The following is a 19295-nucleotide window of genomic DNA, read 5'->3' as shown; positions in this document are numbered from 1 at the left end:
TAGATACAGATTTGCCCACTTGCTCACCGCCGGGCACTCGCCGTGGAACTGAACCCACTTGGAGGAGGAACTGGGATACGGATTGGAAGTGGAATTGGGAGTGGGTATGGGAGTGCGCTTTGTTTGGTTGTTGGCAGGGAGTTTATCGAACCAACAAGCCAACAATTGCTGCAGGGAAAAGTGGGTGGCCAGACAGCGGCAACTGTTGCACAGGGAAAAGTTTACACAGCACTGAGAGAAATGGTTTCAGGTAAGCAAGTGCACGAGTAAAATATGGGAAAGCTATATGCTAAATGATAAATACAACATTTGAGTAGCACAAATACACTTTCTACCATTATAGTACTTTATAGTACTTTTTTCAGCTTTCTATTATTTTGTAAGTGTATCTTGTGTGTCTACGTTTTCGCGTTTGGAATGAAGTCTGTCTTTGATTTGCCATCGAAAGAGCTTTGAATGTGGGTTAAATAAGAGAATCGCATCTGATGAGATTGTTTCCACTTTCCAACTCAATGGGGAGTATGTTCCTAGCTAGTATTTCCAAACTTCCATTTACTTCATGACAGGCGTACATATCCTTTATGAGAAATTCAGGCCGTTAAAAGCCTGAGTTGTTGGCCAATCCACACATTAACCTTTAACAAATGAACCCATTACCCCGAAGAAGGGAAAGCCAAAAATAATCATATGCAGAAACGTGATGGCATACTCAAGACAAATGTCTTTCGAATGCCGAAAGCCCGTCTGCTGCTGTCTATGGCCTCGTTATTAACCCACATTTTTCCACACACGAGCACCGCGAGCAAATGCAAAAACCACACCCACCAATCCCCACCAAAACCAGGCCATTTCTCATGCCCACCCAGATACGGCCATGTCTATACATCATATACATCATAGAACAGCCCCCCCACCGTGAAAATGCCACCCTCCGCGGGAAAGGAAAGGCGGAAAGGGAAAACATCTTTCCGTAATGCGCGACGACGCTGAGAAAGTAGTTTCCATTTCCCGACTCCAGGGAAGCAAAGAAAAAATTGGATTATATTAATTTGAATTAATAAGATATTTTCCGTGCCGGGCTTTCCATTTTCCCCGCCCTGGAATGCTGTTGCCACGATGAGTTTTCCCCGGGAAATCGTTGGATGATGGGATGGTGGGCTAACCAAGGGTTTTGGCCTCGGGCATTTGATCTTTAATGAGCTTTTAATATGGGTAAATTTGCAATGGAATTTTGTTTGCTTGTGAAGAGGCTCGCTCGCAATCGGAATGCGGCTTTCAAATGCCTCTGGACATTATTTAATCAAGTGCGGCCCCTCGAACGGAAATTGAGTTAACTTTGGGGTGGTGGGTCACAGTCAGCTGGCTGGGGTCAAAGTGCACTTGCAGTTTTCGTTGCAAGAAAAACTGCACGGCATCAATTCGATGCTCGGTACTACTCCGTCTCTTAATTGAAGAAAAGTGGGGGTAACATGCTAGCATCCCTCATATAAATTCAAGTTAAATCTAATTAAATTCTCTCTATTTTCAAATCTCTTTTGAAACAACTATTTTCCCTCTACATACTCTTTGTTTTGAGTTAGTTAGCTGCAGCTAGTAATCGCACCTCCACTGTAGCAACCCCTTACCGCTTTTCGGAGGCGGTCAAGTTGCCCGTTTCTAAGCAGCCAAACGCCGCCGCAATTTATCGAGTGTATTGAGTCGGTCTACGTGCTGCACATAAACCGCACTTATCTGGCTGACTGACTAACTGACTGGCTGAAGGATGTGGACTATGCACATCCCATCCAGGATCCGCCACCCACTTTCCTTCCTGCCACTGAAAGGCGATAGCCGGGGGGGCAGAAAGAGAGCCAGCCAAGAAAAATTGCATGCGGTTAGGGGAGCGAGCAGCAAAATTAATGTGTCTGCCCCGGCCGAAGTTGCCTCCATCTACAGCTACAGCTCCACTTCCAGCTATAGCTACAGCTCCTGTTCCCAGCTTGGGATGCTGCAGAGTACGGACCTCGTCCATGTCCATGTGCTGCCAGCCGAAGGAGCATCCATCCTTAAGCAAATAGACGCACGGAACGTGTCCGTGGCCATATCAAAATGATGTATGTGTGTTAGATTTGTTATAAATTTTATTTGCCGTTTGCTTGATTTTTCCCCCCCGTCTATTCTATCTATCACCCACCCCGATTCGATTGCGATTGAACCGCAGATGCAGTCAATTATTAAACGCCTGAGTGATTGCGGTCGCCAAAGGGGTGGGTCCATTGCGAAACTCGCAAGTGTTACAGTAGTTATCCAGCCAAAAGGTCATTACCATGCCAGCCAACATGGCGGATGAGTAATATTTTGCTTCTTAAAAGCACTCCCTCCTTGGGTTCTTATTATTTTGCACTGTTAAATCGCAAATTGGCGTTGCAAACCTTGTTTTATTTAAGAGTTATTACATTTACAGCCCCTTTGTTCTTCCCCAAAACTCAACATCGGCGTACCCCAAAAATCACCTTAGTAATCTAAGTTAGGCTGTGACTAATGTACGCAAATGCGTATTTCCTATCGATAAGATTGCGCAGCTTTATCTGGTGCTGAGTCCAAACAACTCATTGATAAGGTTTACAACAGGTTTATGATGATTACTAATAGTTCAGCTTCAAAATAAAACAAAAACATTTCTCTTGAATAAATAGAGTACTGGTTAATGTGACCTAGGGCCAATAAATCATATACATGCTCAGTTAAGATTGCATGACATTCGACACTGATACGAAAAGCCCATTTATCAATCAATGATTGATTGATTTTTCTCTTAGTGAAATATTAGTAGTGACGTGTTACCTTAGGTATTTTATTGTACCTGAAAATAGCTATCATAACACACCTATAGAATGACGACTTTCTGGGGATTATCTTTATGACGACCACTTGGGAATTCCGAAAAACCGAACTTATCTCCTTAGGTGCAAATACAGTCATTGTTTGTTGACACAGAAGATACAACTAGTAAAACAAGTTCTTGTTGACCAAATTATGATTTGTGCAATATCCAAACTTTCACTTTTCGGTGTGACTAACTAGAGTCAGTTGACATATTATATTTAATAGCAGTTTCTGTTTCAAGCACATACAAGTGTAAATTTATTGTTATCACATTATATTGAACGATCTAGACTACAGTTCAGTTCTCATCGCGGTTGCATGGGAGGTCCTGGCGCCACGTATCCTGGTCCATATGGATACGGACCGTGTGGCGGCGGAGGATTGTAGCCGGAGCTGTTTCCATGGGGTGGATCGTAGTAGATCGCAGGCATTGGTGTCTGGAACGGAGGATGTGGCTCATGGTGGGGTGGTCCGTGGTGCGGTGGCCCGTGGGGCGGTGGGTTGTGGTGGTGGTGCGGTGGTGGAGGAGGCATCTTTGCTGGGCGAGCTTCTGTTGTACACTAAACTTGCCCACTCCGGGCAGACCTTTTATACAATGCTAAAATATTTTCGGTAGGCTGTAATCTTATCTGCATTCAAGTTGAGAGGGACTCTAGGCTTACAGGTATTTGGTACTTTTTTATATAAATTGAACCTTATCTGCCGGCTCTCTGATAATGGTAGCTGTTTAAAGGCATACTTCATCAATAGGTGCTTGAATATCCGTATTATTGTTAACAAAGAAAAGTCATAAAATAAAGTCGAATGTACGCTGAATACGTCATTTTATTTTAAACATTGATGAGGTTGTTCTTACACAAGTTAAAAATAAACAAGTCCATGGGGGAGTTGTTACGAGGACTCCTTTGAAATTCTATGGTAAAGGAAGAAGTCCTTCTTTGTATTATGAGAAAATGGGGCAAAGACGATCAGGAAAAGGTATTCTCCTCAAGGAGTAGGAACACTATTTTACCAAAAATGTACAAAACAAAAACAAGTTGCTTTTGGGCACACTAACTAGAAGTCAGCGAAGATGTTTTAATGTTAATTAATGGCTTAATCACAGTTAACAATTTAATTTTTCCATTTCCACTTTATATCGTTAAATTCGGCTTATATTTCAGTGCTCAGCGAGGATGCATCGGAGGTCCGTGGTGTGGTGGTCCATGGTGGTGGTGGTCGTGGTGCGGTGGTCCATGGTGCGGAGGACCATGATGCGGAGGTCCGTGGTGGGGGGGACCATGGTGTGGAGGACCGTGGTGGGGAGGACCATGGTGTGGTGGCCCATGGTGGTGGTCGTGGTGCGGTGGTGGTGGCGGCATCTCTACTTTTCTGACTGCAGTTGCGTACTAAACTTAACCCTCTCCTGTCATAGCATTTATAGGAAAGTGATTGGAATACGCTGAAATCTTATCTAAATTCCAGATAAGACGAGCCCCGTTGGGCTGATAAGTATTTCAGAATTTCCCACAACAACACTACGCTCAATAAACACAAATGTGTGATATTCGAAATTAGTAATAACAAGGAAAAGAATCGTTTATTGATATGTCAATATATGACTTAAAGTCTTAACTATCGACGACTCGGCAGGTAGTTTATAACTACGAGCACTGTGATATGGATATCTTAAAATTTTTTAAAAAATGACAAAAATGTATACAGTGATCAATAAGAATGTTTCTAATTCCAGTACATTAGAGAAGTATTTTTAAAAAGTATTTCGATGTTGCAGTGTATAAAATCATATTTATTTAAGTCGTCTATAAAGTCCATTCCTATTAAAAAGGCAGTTGTTTTTGGGGGCAAATCAATGATAAGATTCCCAAGTTGACAGAATTAACTTAAGATTTCCAAATCATTTTAAACATATTGATAGGTTAGTGTTTTCCTAGGCTCGTTACCTTAATAAATATTCGTTTGACTAGCCATCATATAGATTTAGGCTTATGTTTCAATAAATTTGTTTAAATAAATGAAAGCTTAAAATGCTTTAAGTAGTATTATCATCATTTGATCATCATCATCAAAAATAAAGAAAGAAGTTGATATACGTTTTACGACAGGCTTTTATTTCTTTGGCTTACAGAGGTTGAAAGAATTAGTATTAAAAGTATAACATAGTTCCCTATAAAGTATCCATCGTGCTTTTATTTATATAAAATTAAATCCTTTTCATAGTCCTTGTTTATATCAGCCTAGTGGTGTCCGTGGTGGGGCTTCGGATCTCCGTGGTGAGGAGGATGCGGTCCTGGATGGTGGTCCCCAGGATGCCCAGGACCCTTTGGTGGGTGAGGTTGGTGGGGCTGGTGAGGTGGTGGCGGCATGTTTCCAAAGCGATTGCAGTTGTGAACTGATGTTCTGCCTCGATTTCCACGCTATATATAGTGGCGAAAACCTGCTTGAGGTATTGGTTTTCCCAGCGAAACCTTTTATCAGCCTGCTTGGCGATAAGGTGACTTAGTAATGGGTGGTCATATCGGAATTTCCCAATGACAACGCAACGAGAAAAGCAAACATCTAGCTTCCCTGATTTTTCAATCTAACAGGACTCATATATTCATGAGATTTTCTCGAGTTGGAGTGTGCGTTCTTATATTAAAATTGTTGATTGTATAAAATTTTCTCGTGCACAAGTTATGGAAAACAATCTGTGGAATACGCTGCAGGAAGTCGAAAAAGTCAACTTAACTTTTAAGCAGACCTTGAGGAACATTAACGATATCCAGAACCGATACAAAATGGTTTCGGCTTTGAAGAGCAAGGCCTCCAAGCGGAAGGCATCCTTTGAGGCGGAGATCCAAGCGGCTATTACAGCACCCAATCCTCCCAAGAAAAGTGCGGTCAAGAAGAGCAAGATCGGTGTGGGAAAGAAGAGACGGGTCAGGAAGAGCAAGGCGCATGTCAAGTTGAACCAGAGGAGTCTTCTACCCATGCCAGCAGCCAATCTCACACTGGAAGACTTCCTGCAGGTGGAGGAGCCCTTTGTGTGTCTGGAAACCAACTGCGTCTACGAAATACACAAGACAACTACTCACCTGGTGGCACGGAAGCCGTATGGAGCTCTCATCCGTAGACTGTATCGCTCGGCCAGGCGGAAGAGGAACCAGGATCAGGAACAGGATCAGGAAGGGGATCAGGAAGAGGATCAGGAAGAGGATCAGGAACAGCATCTGGAAGAGGATCTGGAACAGGAGGTGTATCCAGACTGGGAAAGCTACCACTGCTCCTGCTCAGCGTGCTGCATAGAGTGCAGATAAATTAAAGATATATAAAGCATATTTTTGGGCTATCACAAAGCTTCGAAGTTTGTAGCTTGCATTTTGTGTGAACCCTTAAATTGGTGATAATAAATTGTGCTTGTCAGAATGAATTCATTTAGTTAAGTTTAATTTCATTGCTCAGTTCCCTGAATTTATTCGAGTTTCCCTCGATAATTTTCCATAACTAGCCTCGAACATCGATTACCTCTGGCTCAACAATGAAAATGGGAATGGAAGCCAAAACAAAGGAACGTTTGCTTATTTACGAGTCGCACTTTGTATGGGCAACTTAAACGCTAATGGCATAAACATCCGAGACGTGAGCGAAATGTTTAAAACGCGCCTTTGAAGCGCAGGATGCCTGAATGCCAGGACGAAAGGACAACGGGACGGAAGCCGAGGTTTAGCGACTGTAATGTGGCCGCCGCCCAAATCAAATCTCAAATCATGCACGTTCCCATCCTGGCCAGCGGAAAAGCCGGGGAAAAGCACCGCGCGGGGGGAAGGGGGGTTGGGGGAGGAGGAAAAGAGCGCCAGGAGCAGAAACCGAAACCGAAACCAGGATAGCAATCCGATGACGAGCACTGCACTCCCTGCACGGGCCAAATTGTTTGAAAATTCAATTCACACATTTGCCAGTTGTCGATGATTTTCTGTGATTTTCTGTGACTCGGCCTGCTCCTCGTCCTGTTCCTCGTCCTGCTCCTCGCCCTGCTCCTCGTCCTGCCCTCCAATGCTAATGGCAGAGCCAACTTCTTGCCGGCTCATCCGCAGCCTCGAATTCGGCCTACGAGTTTGGGGTTTTTCATAGAATTCTGTCAATTGGCACACTCAAGAAATGCTGAAGTATTTTAAAATAATAAAACCAGGATCAAGAAATGCTGAAGTATTTGAAAATATTCAAACCAAGATTATTTGTTTAAACTACTATAACAACATTTAAACTTTTTAAAGTGTGTGTAATTCACTTTTACGTAAATCATTTCATGTTGACCCTAACGATTTAGCTTGTATTACCTTTATATTATCCTTTTTTCACACAAAGTGCTGGCTTTTCGCTCAGTGCAGAGCTCGTCCTTTTCTGGTTTTCCAGCAAATAAGTGGAAAATCGCAACGAATTGTTACAGAGTCAGCGGCAGAGGTCCTTGGAGTGGTCCTGGCACGTGCAGATCGAACACTCGGCGCTGCGTCCCGTATCCATTACACATCCTGCCCATCCTCTCCATCCTGGCCCATCCTCTCCATCCTGGCCATGCTGCTCCTTCCCTTGCCCTCCTGCGGCGGCTCTTCCTCGGTGGCATGTGTTTGAAATCTGAGCAAGCTTTCGAATCTTTTTTGGCCAGGCCGAAACTCCCCCCCACCCTTCCCGGCGCTATTTTGTATGCAAAGAGTTGTTCAAAATTTAATTTATTTACTCTGCCCTCGAGTTGTAGTTGTTGCTGATGCTGCTGCTGCTGTTTATTGTCTGCAAATGAAATGCGTTCGTGGCGATGTGGATGTCTAAGTCCCGTCTGTCGCCGGCTTTCTTGCTAAACGAATTACCATTTGCCAGCTTTGAAGTTGCTTCTTCTGCCAACTTTCTAGCATTCTTTTCATTTGCCCGTTTCATTTTTTCGGCTCGCCAGAATTTGCTCCTTTTTTTGGGTTAGTTGTTCGGCTTTGACGCAAACTTTGCAGACCATAAAGTTTTGACTTCATGCAATTTTAATGACTTAACGAGCAGCATTCCATTTGACATGGGAGTCCTTTTCCAAGGGGGGAAGGACGACCGACTGGAAACGGCAGCTAATTAGCCAAACGCTTTGCGATTACCAAGAACTTCACTTTTCCTTTCACAGGATTCCCGCTCCCTTTGGAGTGGGAAAACTTTGCAATTGCAGAAACATGACTCCACAAAAATGCAGCTAGCAGAATGTATTTTAAACCATTGGAACAGAAGTAACACTCGCACAATTCGCTTGTTTTTTCTTCCTTGTGTCATTTTATTAAATGTAGCTTTAATTTAGACAAATAAATTAAGAATTAATGATATAATAACTATGGTCAACATACACATTATGCAACATGTTCGTGGCGCAGATGAGCACAACCGTTGTTGTTAAGAGGGAGGAGTTCCTGTAAAAAATGCGCAAATGTTTCACTGAACACAAAAACAAGCAAAATGGGAGCAAGATCCTGGATCCTGATGATGGGTTGTTATACGTATGAATAGGACATTGATTGGCGGATGGATCGGTTTGGTTTGGTTTTTAGTGCGTTTGAATGGATGACTAAGTCCCCTGATTTCGCTCAAGGATCGTGGCTGCTTCTGAGTCGCTCCTTCTGAGTCGCTCCTTCGCTTTGCTACCTCATAACATGTCCCGGAGCACCTCCTTCTGGGCGGCGGTCAACTTCTCCGGGAACTGGATGTCGAAGGCCACCAGGAGGTCGCCCTTGCGCGTCGTGTCCTTGGGGAATGGCAGTCCGTATCCCTGGATGCGCTTCACCGTGTTCGGCTTGATGATCTCCTGCATGGTGCTGATGCGCAACTTGTCGCCGGACATGGTAGGAACTTGGAAGACAACGCCGCACAGAGCCTGAAACATAGTGCACACTGGTTAGATAGATTTTCCCACAAGGCTTCAGCATTTACTTTGTATAATATTTATTTCGGTTCTTGGCTTATCAATCAATAGGGTCAGCAAATAGCCCAGCCAACAACTCAATTCCTTTCTGCTTCTCCGCCCAAGCCCGAAATGAGCAAACACAACACATGGGCGCCCATGTCGAGTGGAATCTATCAATCTTGCCCGGGTAATCCTGTTTAGGTGCCCCGACCATCACAGCTCCTTGGAGCTTTTACCAATCGAATGGCTTGTTTGGTTTCGCATCGAACACAACATTTGTAAATCCTTTTCTCTGTTGCCTAATTCGTGTTTAAACATCTTGTTGACACGCTTCCACGTCCTTTTCCCACAACTTTCTCCCACTTTTGGCCAGGCTTTTCCATTGATACTCGTTCGCTTGACATGCGACTTGTTTAATTGGCCCACTAAAAGATGGGCATCAATCAGGTTCTGCTTTTGGACCAGACAGCTATGTGGCTTACTCAATTAATTCCCGTCCGAACTGGAGGGAAACTGCTATTGATTGAGCCTGATCCCCGAGGAAATTCGGTGATTTAATTTAATTCTTCGATATTTTCCGCTTTAATTGGGATGCTGATGCTCGAGCCTGTGGCTTATCTTATCAATTCAATGGAAAAACTTACTCACTGCTTATTAAACAGGAAGTATATAGGAAACCCGTTTGGTAATGAAATTAAGTTATGTGAGTCACTCAAAGAAGGGTTGTCATGCCAAGTTACCCGACTTATGATCATATCTTCTGCCTCGTTAAGCTTCCATAAGGAACCGCCCAGATGACAGATTATCTATGGTAATCCTTTCGTTTCAAACTCTTCGACACAACCCATAAAGAACCCATAAGTGGAATGTCAATCCCTTCCTCAACGCTGATTTATGGAAAGCAGAACTGAAAAAAAGGTTTTTGATCTAGGCCCGCAATCGAAACAATCCCTCTCGATGCCCATCAACGGGTGATATAATATTTTGTGCTGTGCCATAACTTGTCACAAGTGATTTGTAAGCAAAGAACTTGCCGGACACGTGTTAAATAGTTGTCATAGTTGTCAATGAGCCCGAGTCCGAGCCTCACCCAATAAAACACGAATAAGTTATAAATTCAGCAAGAAATCGCCTCGAATATAAATAAATTGCGACAAAACCAAAGTGCACACCTTGTGAATATTTAAATATAGTATATATGTGCGTACTTTTTTATCGCCAATCGGGTATTGAGTATTCGTATTCGCCGACTGGCGATTTGTGAAGCGATGACAACATAAACTGATGACGACAGACCAGAAAACAGCAACAACAACCTGTCCCCCCGATGACGACGACCAGCATCAATATTTTTTAATGGAAATGTTGAAAATGTTGTCGCGGCCAAAAAAAACTGAAAAACAGCTTAAATACTTTGCTACCTTTTACGGCAGCCGAGGCACAAAAAGCAGAACAGCGCCAGCCGAAAATAAAGGGCGTGCATTTGGCTTTGCGAGCACTTCCCACCGATAATTCCGTATCTGGATCGGGAGTTTAGGCGAAGGATATGGAAACCCGTTTTCCAGCTGTTCAGCTATAAATTGAACTGAGAAAAATCAAGTAATAATGCCAGCTGGCTTATATAAAGCCTTTTCGATGTGAGTTTCGAATACCAAGCATGCAACTTTGCCAGTTCAACATGATTTTTGGCGGTAATAATTCTTATATCAGACGAATCATAGCCATCTTTTCTCTGCGTGCACAGAGTCATCACTAGATGATAAATCTGAATGTCAGGCTCAGCTCAACAGTGAACATAAATTCCGTCATATATTTGCAGTTTATGGTCGCTTTTTGGCCATTTTTTCAGATTTTTGCTTTAGACAATCACTCTCGCTGAAAGAAGCGAAGGTTTAGGTGGAACTTTTCCGATTTTCGAGGGGCAAACAAATCAACAGCATTCAATCGCATGTCATAAGGCATTATTATTCCGCCTCCTTTTTTTGCGCCGAGTCCCCAAACACCAAACCCAGTTGACAACTGTCATCAAAATGCAAACGAAGTTCTCGACTACCAAATGGTTTTGTATAGAACTTGGAATTTTTTTCGTAAAAGGGGAGAAAATAGAGGACTCCAAATCATTTGGGCCAGCAGTCGAATGACAATGCCATTGGGCAGACATCGAAAACAACAACGTCTGGCCATCAACTACACAGGACTACAGGACTCCTGGTCCTGGTTACACCCGCACATCCTTGAAGTCCTCGAATTGTCCAGCGGGTTAGTTTGCCGCATTTGCACTCGAAAACAAAAGCATTGTTAAATTTGATTTCCATTTCGAAAGTACAGAGCAAGAAGAATTTAAAATTCAAACCGAAACGTGCTAAGTCTATATATCATCCGCCATATGCATCAAAATGAAAAATAAAAATCCGCGCAAGACCAAAAATTAATTCGAAACTCATTGACTTCAATATTATCGTAAACGATGATGTAATTTATGAGTCGCATTAAATTTACTGCCACAGAGAATATGACAGAGAATGAATTGAAAACGCCGTTCGCAATTATGTGGATGGTCATATATGGAGCTCCAATTGCCTGACGGCGAACGGAATCTTGGAGCGCAGATTTATTGGCTTTTATCAGCCAGATTGGCAAGTAAATCTAGATATGTTATTATTCATACATACACCCAATGTTATGTAGTTGCAAACAGTGTCAATTCAGGCCGAAATATATTTCAATTAGGAGCATTCACAAATAACCGTGTCAAATATTGCTATATAGCAGTGGCAACATGACACTTTTAGCTCAAAACCAAAGCCAAAATGGAATTCATAAATTCGATTTAAAGCAGCGGCAGAGAGGAATATTTTGGCCAACTTGGCCAAAAGTGGCGGGCAGCCCAAAATATTTACTAAATTTGTCGCACTAACAAGCAATAAAATGTTAAAAATCCGCGACGGAGCCAAGTCAACTATTTAATCTACTTAATGCAATTAACAATTTTAACATGACTGCAAACTCAGTGGCGTGTCATTTCAGCTTGTTTGCTTGCTTTCGAGAATTTCAAAATTCTCGATATTATTTTCTTGACCTGACCATAATTATTTTCGGTCCACAAAAAACTGTTGTGCGAAGTTTTGCGCTTCGGCGACTGTGTAAAAATCTAACACCTCAGTGGGAGCCAATCTACGGAGCAGACTGCTGGCCAAAACCCACTCTCCGTCTCCGTTAATTGAAACTTGACCATGTCGACCAATTTGGCGGCTGCTTTGCTGCTTGGCTTATATGGTAAATCTGGCCATAACCATTTCGTCTGCCCGATTTCATTACAATTTGATTTGGGCACTGGCTGCGCCTCTAATTGGGCGCCAAAGTGTGAGAACCCAGGCGCAACTCTGGGAACTGAGATGGCAGTGGGTGAAGTGGAATTAGGGAACCTATCTGGGAGAAACCCAACTATCAGAACCTTCCCATATTTAATGGCAGCTGGGGAAGAGCTACATAATAATTGTTGCTCAGTTCAAGCATCACTTCCCTCAGCACTCTTCTGAGATACTTTTGAGTTCTGCATAGATCTATAATTTCCCAACCTATTAGATACATTTCCTATGAAAGACTCACCTGCTTGAGCGTCAGTCTCGCCGTGTAGCGCAGATCGCTGCCCTCGCGCTTGAACATGGCGTGCGGCTTGTCCCGGATGATGAACACAATGTCGGCGGGGATTTTGCCGGGCGCCTGGTCGCCCTCCTTCTGGAAGGTGACCTTGGTGCCGGACTTCCAGCCGGGCTTGATGGATATCGCGAGGAACTTCTCCTCCTTGCGCGAACTGCCGTCCGCCTGGACGATGCGCCGGGAGATTTTCATTTTCTTAACACAGCCGTGGTAGATCTCCTCCAGCGTCACGTAGAGATCGTGTTCGACGGGCGGGTCCTGCTTCTGCTCCTTCTTGAACGGCGTGTGCACGTTGAAGGAGTGTGATCTGAAAGAGGGCCTGCGCGAGATGAGCAAAGGAACTCCAAGGAGCACAACCTGGTTGTATGGACCAACCTGAAAGCACTGCCCAGACCATGTCGCGAGCCAATGCCGCCGAAGGGCGAGGAGAAGAAGTCGGGTTCCGTGTCCAGGTCGAAGACGTTCTTGTCGAACAGGTTGTCGCCCATGTCGAAGAACGAGGCGAACGGATTGCTGTTGCCGAAGAACTGGGCGAAGGTGGCCCGCGGATCGCCGTGGAACTGATATGTAAACGAGTTGCTCGACGGGCCGCCATTTCGTGTGCCTGAAAGTTCAGTCAATCAGGAGTAGATATAGAAAAGGAAGTCCTAGAATATTTGCTGTCTTACCTCCGCTCTTCAGACCATCCTCGCCGTATTTGTCGTACACCTCCCGCTTGCTCTTGTCCGACAGGACCTCGTAGGCCTCGGCGACCTCCTTGAACTTGTCCTCGGCATTGGCGGCTTTGTTCTTGTCCGGATGATAGCGCAGCGCCAGTTTCCTGTAGGCCTTTTTGATCTCATCGTCGGTGGCAGTTTTGGGCAGCCCCAGGGTTTTGTAGTAGTCCTTACCCATGTCAGGTTACTTTTGTGTGGGCGAGTGGGTTCTATGTATGCGGGCAAAGAGCTGACTCTCAAGTTCACTGTAGTCTAGTATCTGCAATTAATGTGGGGATAGTAATAGAAGTACATATAGTTTTCAGTAGATGTAGCTACCTACAGTAATATCAGTTGTAGGTTTCCATATATAACGAGAACCTCCTTAGTGGCTAATATGTCCTTCCCTCCAATTTATAATGGCACATGCATCTTGTCCTTCTCTTGCTGTTTCACTGCTCTGCTATCGCAAAAGATCTGCAAAAATCGGAGAATCGTATATATATTTATTTGGCTGTGTATAGGTACCATAGTTTCCACTCGGATCATAAGACGCGTCACAATTTTCAATGTTGAGCCGCCCACGCCTTTCACTAATTTTAGACCGGCCAGCCAGAAGTATTTATTCTTCTTTCCGGAACATTGAAGCTTTTCTATGCGCACTTCTCACCCTTCTCAAAAATATATACACACTTTTTTTATTGATGGACACTTCGCCAGACTTTGAAATGCAGGTTCAATTAATGCTCTATGTACTCAGTCATTTACTCAATATTCCTAAGCATCCGACAAACAGACAGCAATAGACAAGAAAAGTCTTTCGCATGCTTAAAGTTTTCACGAATAGAATCCATGTGTTTTTAGTGATGAGAATTGCTGCCGAGTGAATTTGCATTGACCTTAACATCTTCGAGAGACCCGAAGCTCTTGGGTGTCCAATTGAGTTTAGCATGAGCCTTTTCAATTGGAATTGACGATGACATTTATGAGTATTTCGCTGGGCTTGGAATACCCCGCAGTGCGATGGCTTGATTAGTTTGATTGGTTGACATGTCTATCAGGGGCGTGGAGACAGCTGTAACATAAAACTGTTCCTGCTTGGAGCTGAGCTGCGGTTTCCTAATAAATCAATCTACTGAAGATCGCTTTTAGTTAATCATATAATTCTAGCCACAACAATCAGGCCGCATTCTCTTATGAGAAACAGAGGAAACTGTGTAAGTTCATGGTGATAAATGGGAATAATATTTAATATTAATATTCAAGTAGTGTATCTGATGTTTTTATGGCTTATCACAACATCCCAGCATTCTATAAGCCATGATAAACAAGATGATCGTGGAGACCTTAATTGCACTGAAGGCCTGTCATCGCTCAAGTTCAAGATCGCATCCCGAAAATTCATTAGCATTCAAGATGTCAACACTCGAAACGCTTTTCAGCCTTGAGCTTAACTGATTTCATCTTGGAATTTCATTTCGTACTATAGCTACGAAACTCGTTGCGATGACAATTTTGACGCCAAATTGTGCGCCTTGAGTTGCGATTTTTAATAAGATTTGCTATTGGGGATATTGATATTGACAGCGGACGATTGATGCGATCAGCGCCAATCATTCCAATCCATTCGCATCCAGAAATCAGTCAGCTGCAGTGCATAAAATTGCGGATCGTGAGATACATTCCGGATCGCTTCCAAATGTGTGCCATATTGAGCGAGCAGGGACAAGGTCGCAGATATTTCTATTTTTTCGGAATTTTCTCCCCCGACGACACATTGGCAACATTTTCTTTCATTCAAAAAACTTGCTGTCTTTTCTGTCGCTTTGGCAAGTGGGGAAAATGAAAATGAAAATGAAATGTGCGAAACATGTTACGCAAGGCTTATAGATTATGTTATGCGTTTTATATGTTTTGCACACTCCCATGATTAAATTATATATTTTTTATCGCCAGAGATTTTTGTTCAATAATTCTCTTTATGGTTCTTTATTGAATTATAGGCATTGTTTCGTGCAAAATTACGGGCTTAAGGTGCAAAATAAATTCATGCCGCATCGAAATTACCGCCGACCATATAAACTCGCTTTTTATGGCAGTTACAACATGTTTTTCGGGTGGGCGGCCCCACCCACTTCCGCATGTATTATTCACCAGACTCTGGCGGCAGCTCATTTATTGATTGCTGAATAACATTTGTTTAACAATTTATTGGTTGCTGCGTTATTAGCGTATTGCTTTTCCAATGTTTCCATTGTCATTTTATTCGGATGCCGCGCTGTTTGTTGCATTTTGCAATCTGAATCTGAATTTGCATTCGCATTTCTTTCCACTTCTGTGCGGCATTATAAATTGTCGTAGGTTATGAGAGGCCAACGCTGAAGGGGAAATGAAAACTGTTTGTGTCCCCGGATTGCACTAATTGAATTGAACTTGATTTATTAATGCCCGACGACTTTAATTCCCATTCGGTGCCTCGTTTTTGTTACTTTGCTCAACTAATGCTCACATGTCCAAAACTGGGGGTAAATGGAATTAAAAGAAACTGAATTTAATAATAAACGAATTTCAAATTGGTAGAGTGATTTATGTGGGGCCATCCAGATCTGATCTGTTATTTATTGCCAAGTCGATTGCCTGGGGTCTGAGATTTTCCTAAGCCCGATAAATCGGTCACTAATGCCACAGTCAACATTTGTCGCCTTGGATAAATAAGCCCAGAGCTAATTGATTGATAAATAAGCACAAGTTTGCTTCAAAGATATATGCCAGTTTTATCAGGAGCACTTTGGATTAGAAGAGGTATCTCCAATCGCCAATGATCCAATGAAATTTAATGCGAATTTGTATCTAATTAAGAAAAATATTTGTAGAAAGGTGCTATCAATAAAAATATTAATCCTTTGCCAGCCAACTTGTACATAAAATAAATATTATATTTGTAATTTTCCACGACCTAATGTCCAGTCATATGTATACTCCATTCCACCAATCTTGGTATTCAAGGTTGTCCAAACTCTTGATCCCCTGACTCCCATTCCAGTCCCGCCGTTTACTCTCGCTCTCAAAGATATGAATACAAATCATGTTTTTCTCTCTATTTGTGATTTTCAAAGTCACCAACAAAAGCCATTCACTGTCAACTAATGGCAATGTTTTTTGCCATCGCAAGCGGCCAGAAAGCGACCAAACACCATGAAGTTTATTCACCCACACTCGCCGAAATAAATGGCAGAATAAAATAAAATAAAATAAAATGCTGCCGCCCAGAATCGAACATTCAGCCATGAACGAAGGCCAATCGTTTAGGCAAAGCAGCATTAGATGACCAAATAGAATCCGTCCAAAGACTCCGGCAACTGCCAGTTTCTGGGGTGGGTGTATCCAAGCCGCAAATCTGCTGCAAAAATAGGTCCAATGACTAAGCGGGTTTACCTTTGGAGCCGCCCACACAATCGGCAGTCAAACATTTTCGACTTTTTGGAGAAATGCTGTTCGCCTGGACAAGTGAATCAGCACTCAGCAATTTGCATGGGATTGGGTAATACATTTTTTCCAACAGTGGTTTATCTTACAGATGACCCTCTGTTTACGCCGGAATTCGTGCTAATTTGCAAAGGGCATTGAAAACATGCAGGCAAGTATTCCATTTCCATTTCCGTTTATTTATGCAAACAGCGATTTGCATAGAATAACTATTAGGCAAAGATTTTTGAATCCAATTTAGTGAGAAACTTGTTTCGGCTGTTTGGAACAAACGTTCTCAGTGCGGAAATTGTTGCTGATTTTGTGTGGCACTCTGATTAAAAAGTGGTTGCAATGGTGTTTAATCATATATCATACTTAGCAGGAATCCACTTACTGAAATAAAGTCATTTGGTGGACTTAAGTTTTAATTTTGAGAATGTGCTTAATTGCCTGATAAGCTGCAATTGAACTTCCGCTCTTATAAGCAGGGTTCATTAATTTATATAATTAAGGCGAGCTTTTTTTAGCCGACGAAATTAATCAATTGCCACAACAAAGCGGCGAAAGTGTGTTTCCTTGTGTATTTTCCCCATAATTACTTGCTTAATTGCCCAGCTCCGCCACAAATTCGCTCTCACTCTCGTTTTTTTCGAAAAATGATGAATTTTGCATGTGTTCTGCGGCTCGAAGAACATCCAAACAATTCTGCGGCCACGCCCCCCCCAGTCTTCCGCCCACGCAGCAGCTGTTCGCGAAGAAAAGCGAACACCACTCTCCACAAATTCTGCCCATTTTCTCTTCCACTCGCGAATGTGTCATAATTTATAAATACTGGGCAAAAACAAAGAGCCAGCGCTTCGAACAGACAAATTCTAGTGTGATTATGATTAGCGGCAATCAACATAGTTTTCCCTCTTGTTTCATTCTATTATTTTTACACTCTTCGCTGGCAATTTGTTGCCATTTGGTATTGGCCATTTGGCTGAGACTTTGGGCTTGAAGGCCGCAAGTCTCTTGGCCAAGTGCCTTCAATCATAATCGGCTCCATTGTGTGTTTACTTTTTATTTATGAATTGTGGCCAGCGACCAGCAATCAGCGAGTTTGAGTGTTTGAAAAATGAGGCAATGGTAGACACCAAAAAATGGTCATAAAACGCAGACTTGACCAAGGGAAAAATACTCCTATATATAGTTTATAAGTAGTTTATTTATGGGATTATTTGTAAGTTTCGTTTAGCTAAAAATGATATACTCGGGCGAATTTCATTGCCATTTCTCTATACTTTCTGTTTTGGAAGTGAGTATTTTTCCCATGATTCTCCCAGATTCTTCCACATACTCGTATATATTCCCCGATTTTGGTCCACCCTATGGGCACCTTTAACTAAACCGAATTTCAAACACAAATCACTTCGCACATCGTGTGCACACAGTAGAATTTCGAATGGAAGCCCCATATGAATATTCCAATGAAACGGCGTGAAGATTTCGGAAAATAATCAGGCGAACTGGGCAGCAGCGAAATTGGTGAGAACAAGAACAAAAACAACAAAAAAAACAAAAAAACATATACACAAAAATAACTAAAAGTGCTAAAAATAAAACTTATTTAAAGAAATGAAACCATGAAATTCAAAAACACACAGGCCAAAGCCAAAAACGATGGCAAATACAAAATACAAAAATATAAATAATAAAGCGAGCGGAAAAGTCGCTTTTGGACGATATACTTGGCAGATCTACTTGGCGTATACTTTATATACTTTATATAAGGGTTTCTTTTTGGGGGGCTTCTTTCCCCTCCAAGTGGATGCTCCAATCGAAATCCTGGACTCAGACAAAGGCGACAGCGCCATAAAAAGCACGATTGCTTGTCGACTCGAATATGTGTTTTTTTTTTGTATTTTATTCGCTTTTACCACATTTGGCAAACGATACGAGGCAAAATCACACTCGCACACACACACACACACTAGCCACTCCAGCACTCACACACACACACGCATACACACACGCACAGCAAGTCCGTGATTAATTGTCAGTGGAAAACCAATAAATTGGGGGCTCCTTACAATTGATTGCTCGGTGGATGGGGCGTATGCTTGATATGGACTCGCAATCCTTTCGGCGGCTTTCAAATGTATTATTAGCGCGGGCTTCTCGCTGCCAATTTGCCGCCAGATGCGTGCAGCACTACCGTTAGTCAGTGGCTCGGCTCGAATCCGCGACAGAATCAGAGACCGCGATAAAGTGGACGCGACAACGCTTGGGGACTCACTGAACGATCCACCGAACCAGCAGCACCACCACCACCACCATCAGCACCACCGTCACCAGCACCACTCCACTGCCCCGATCTCGCGCTCCCACCGCCGCTCTCTGAGATCTCGAGTCTCGGTCTCGAGTCGCGGGGATCTCTTGTCCCCCAGAGAGTTCAGTCCCAAGCAGATATGACCCAAGCACAGAAGAGAGAGGTTCCCCAACGCTCCGATCCGATCCGATCTTTGTTTTTCCTATTTACCACACATCCACTCCCCTCTAAGAAGCCGTGGAAAAGGCGAAAATCAAGTACAATATCACAAATTGGTCGGCGTTCCGCGCGAAATCCACGATCGCCACCGATTTGCACTATGCGTCATACTATAGCTACATGGAGCTTTTTCCCATAGGTAACAACGAATCGAGAGCTTTACGCAAGA

General features: G+C 43.0%; 2 protein-coding genes across 5 annotated transcripts; one reads left to right on the top strand and one right to left on the bottom strand.

Annotated features, from left to right (window-relative positions):
• The first annotated feature begins 5443 nt into the window (after positions 1–5443).
• Positions 5444–6277, top strand: LOC122626411. The gene has a single exon (XM_043806663.1). It carries the CDS (start codon positions 5544–5546, stop codon positions 6162–6164), a length of 621 nt encoding a protein of 206 aa, XP_043662598.1. The 5' UTR covers positions 5444–5543; the 3' UTR covers positions 6165–6277.
• A 1843-nt stretch (positions 6278–8120) lies between these two features.
• On the bottom strand, positions 8121–19226 carry LOC122620124 (dnaJ protein homolog 1). 4 transcript variants are annotated; one of them, XM_043797647.1, is made up of 6 exons: positions 19118–19226; positions 13472–13605; positions 13102–13408; positions 12809–13037; positions 12383–12752; positions 8121–8743 (listed from the first exon to the last, which is right to left on the bottom strand). In XM_043797647.1, exons 3-6 carry the CDS (start codon positions 13325–13327, stop codon positions 8516–8518), a joined length of 1053 nt encoding a protein of 350 aa, XP_043653582.1. In that variant the 5' UTR covers positions 13328–13408; positions 13472–13605; positions 19118–19226; the 3' UTR covers positions 8121–8515. The 4 variants fall into 4 exon arrangements, with proteins under 4 accessions (XP_043653582.1, XP_043653503.1, XP_043653419.1 ...); XM_043797568.1 differs by lacking the exon at positions 19118–19226 and adding an exon at positions 18669–18872 and having other exon boundaries at positions 13468–13605; XM_043797484.1 differs by lacking the exon at positions 19118–19226 and adding an exon at positions 18669–18872.
• Positions 19227–19295: the final 69 nt, after the last annotated feature.

This window comes from Drosophila teissieri, chromosome 2L (assembly GCF_016746235.2).
Source record: "Drosophila teissieri strain GT53w chromosome 2L, Prin_Dtei_1.1, whole genome shotgun sequence".
Classification (NCBI taxonomy): Eukaryota; Metazoa; Arthropoda; class Insecta; order Diptera; family Drosophilidae; genus Drosophila; species Drosophila teissieri.
Note: the sequence above shows the minus strand (reverse complement) of the source record. Positions and strands in the feature narration are given on the sequence as shown.

Excerpts from the sequence above, each read along its gene's own strand:
- LOC122626411 (XM_043806663.1), top strand. The coding sequence starts at position 5,544 with ATGGAAAACAATCTGTGGAATACGCTGCAGGAAGTCGAAAAAGTCAAC.
- LOC122620124 (XM_043797647.1), bottom strand. The coding sequence starts at position 13,327 with ATGGGTAAGGACTACTACAAAACCCTGGGGCTGCCCAAAACTGCCACC. Across the intron at positions 13,038-13,101 it reads GGATGGTCTGAAGAGCGGAG|GCACACGAAATGGCGGCCCG; the intron begins GTAAGACAGCAA and ends CTGAACTTTCAG. Across the intron at positions 12,753-12,808 it reads GGTCTGGGCAGTGCTTTCAG|GCCCTCTTTCAGATCACACT; the intron begins GTTGGTCCATAC and ends CATCTCGCGCAG.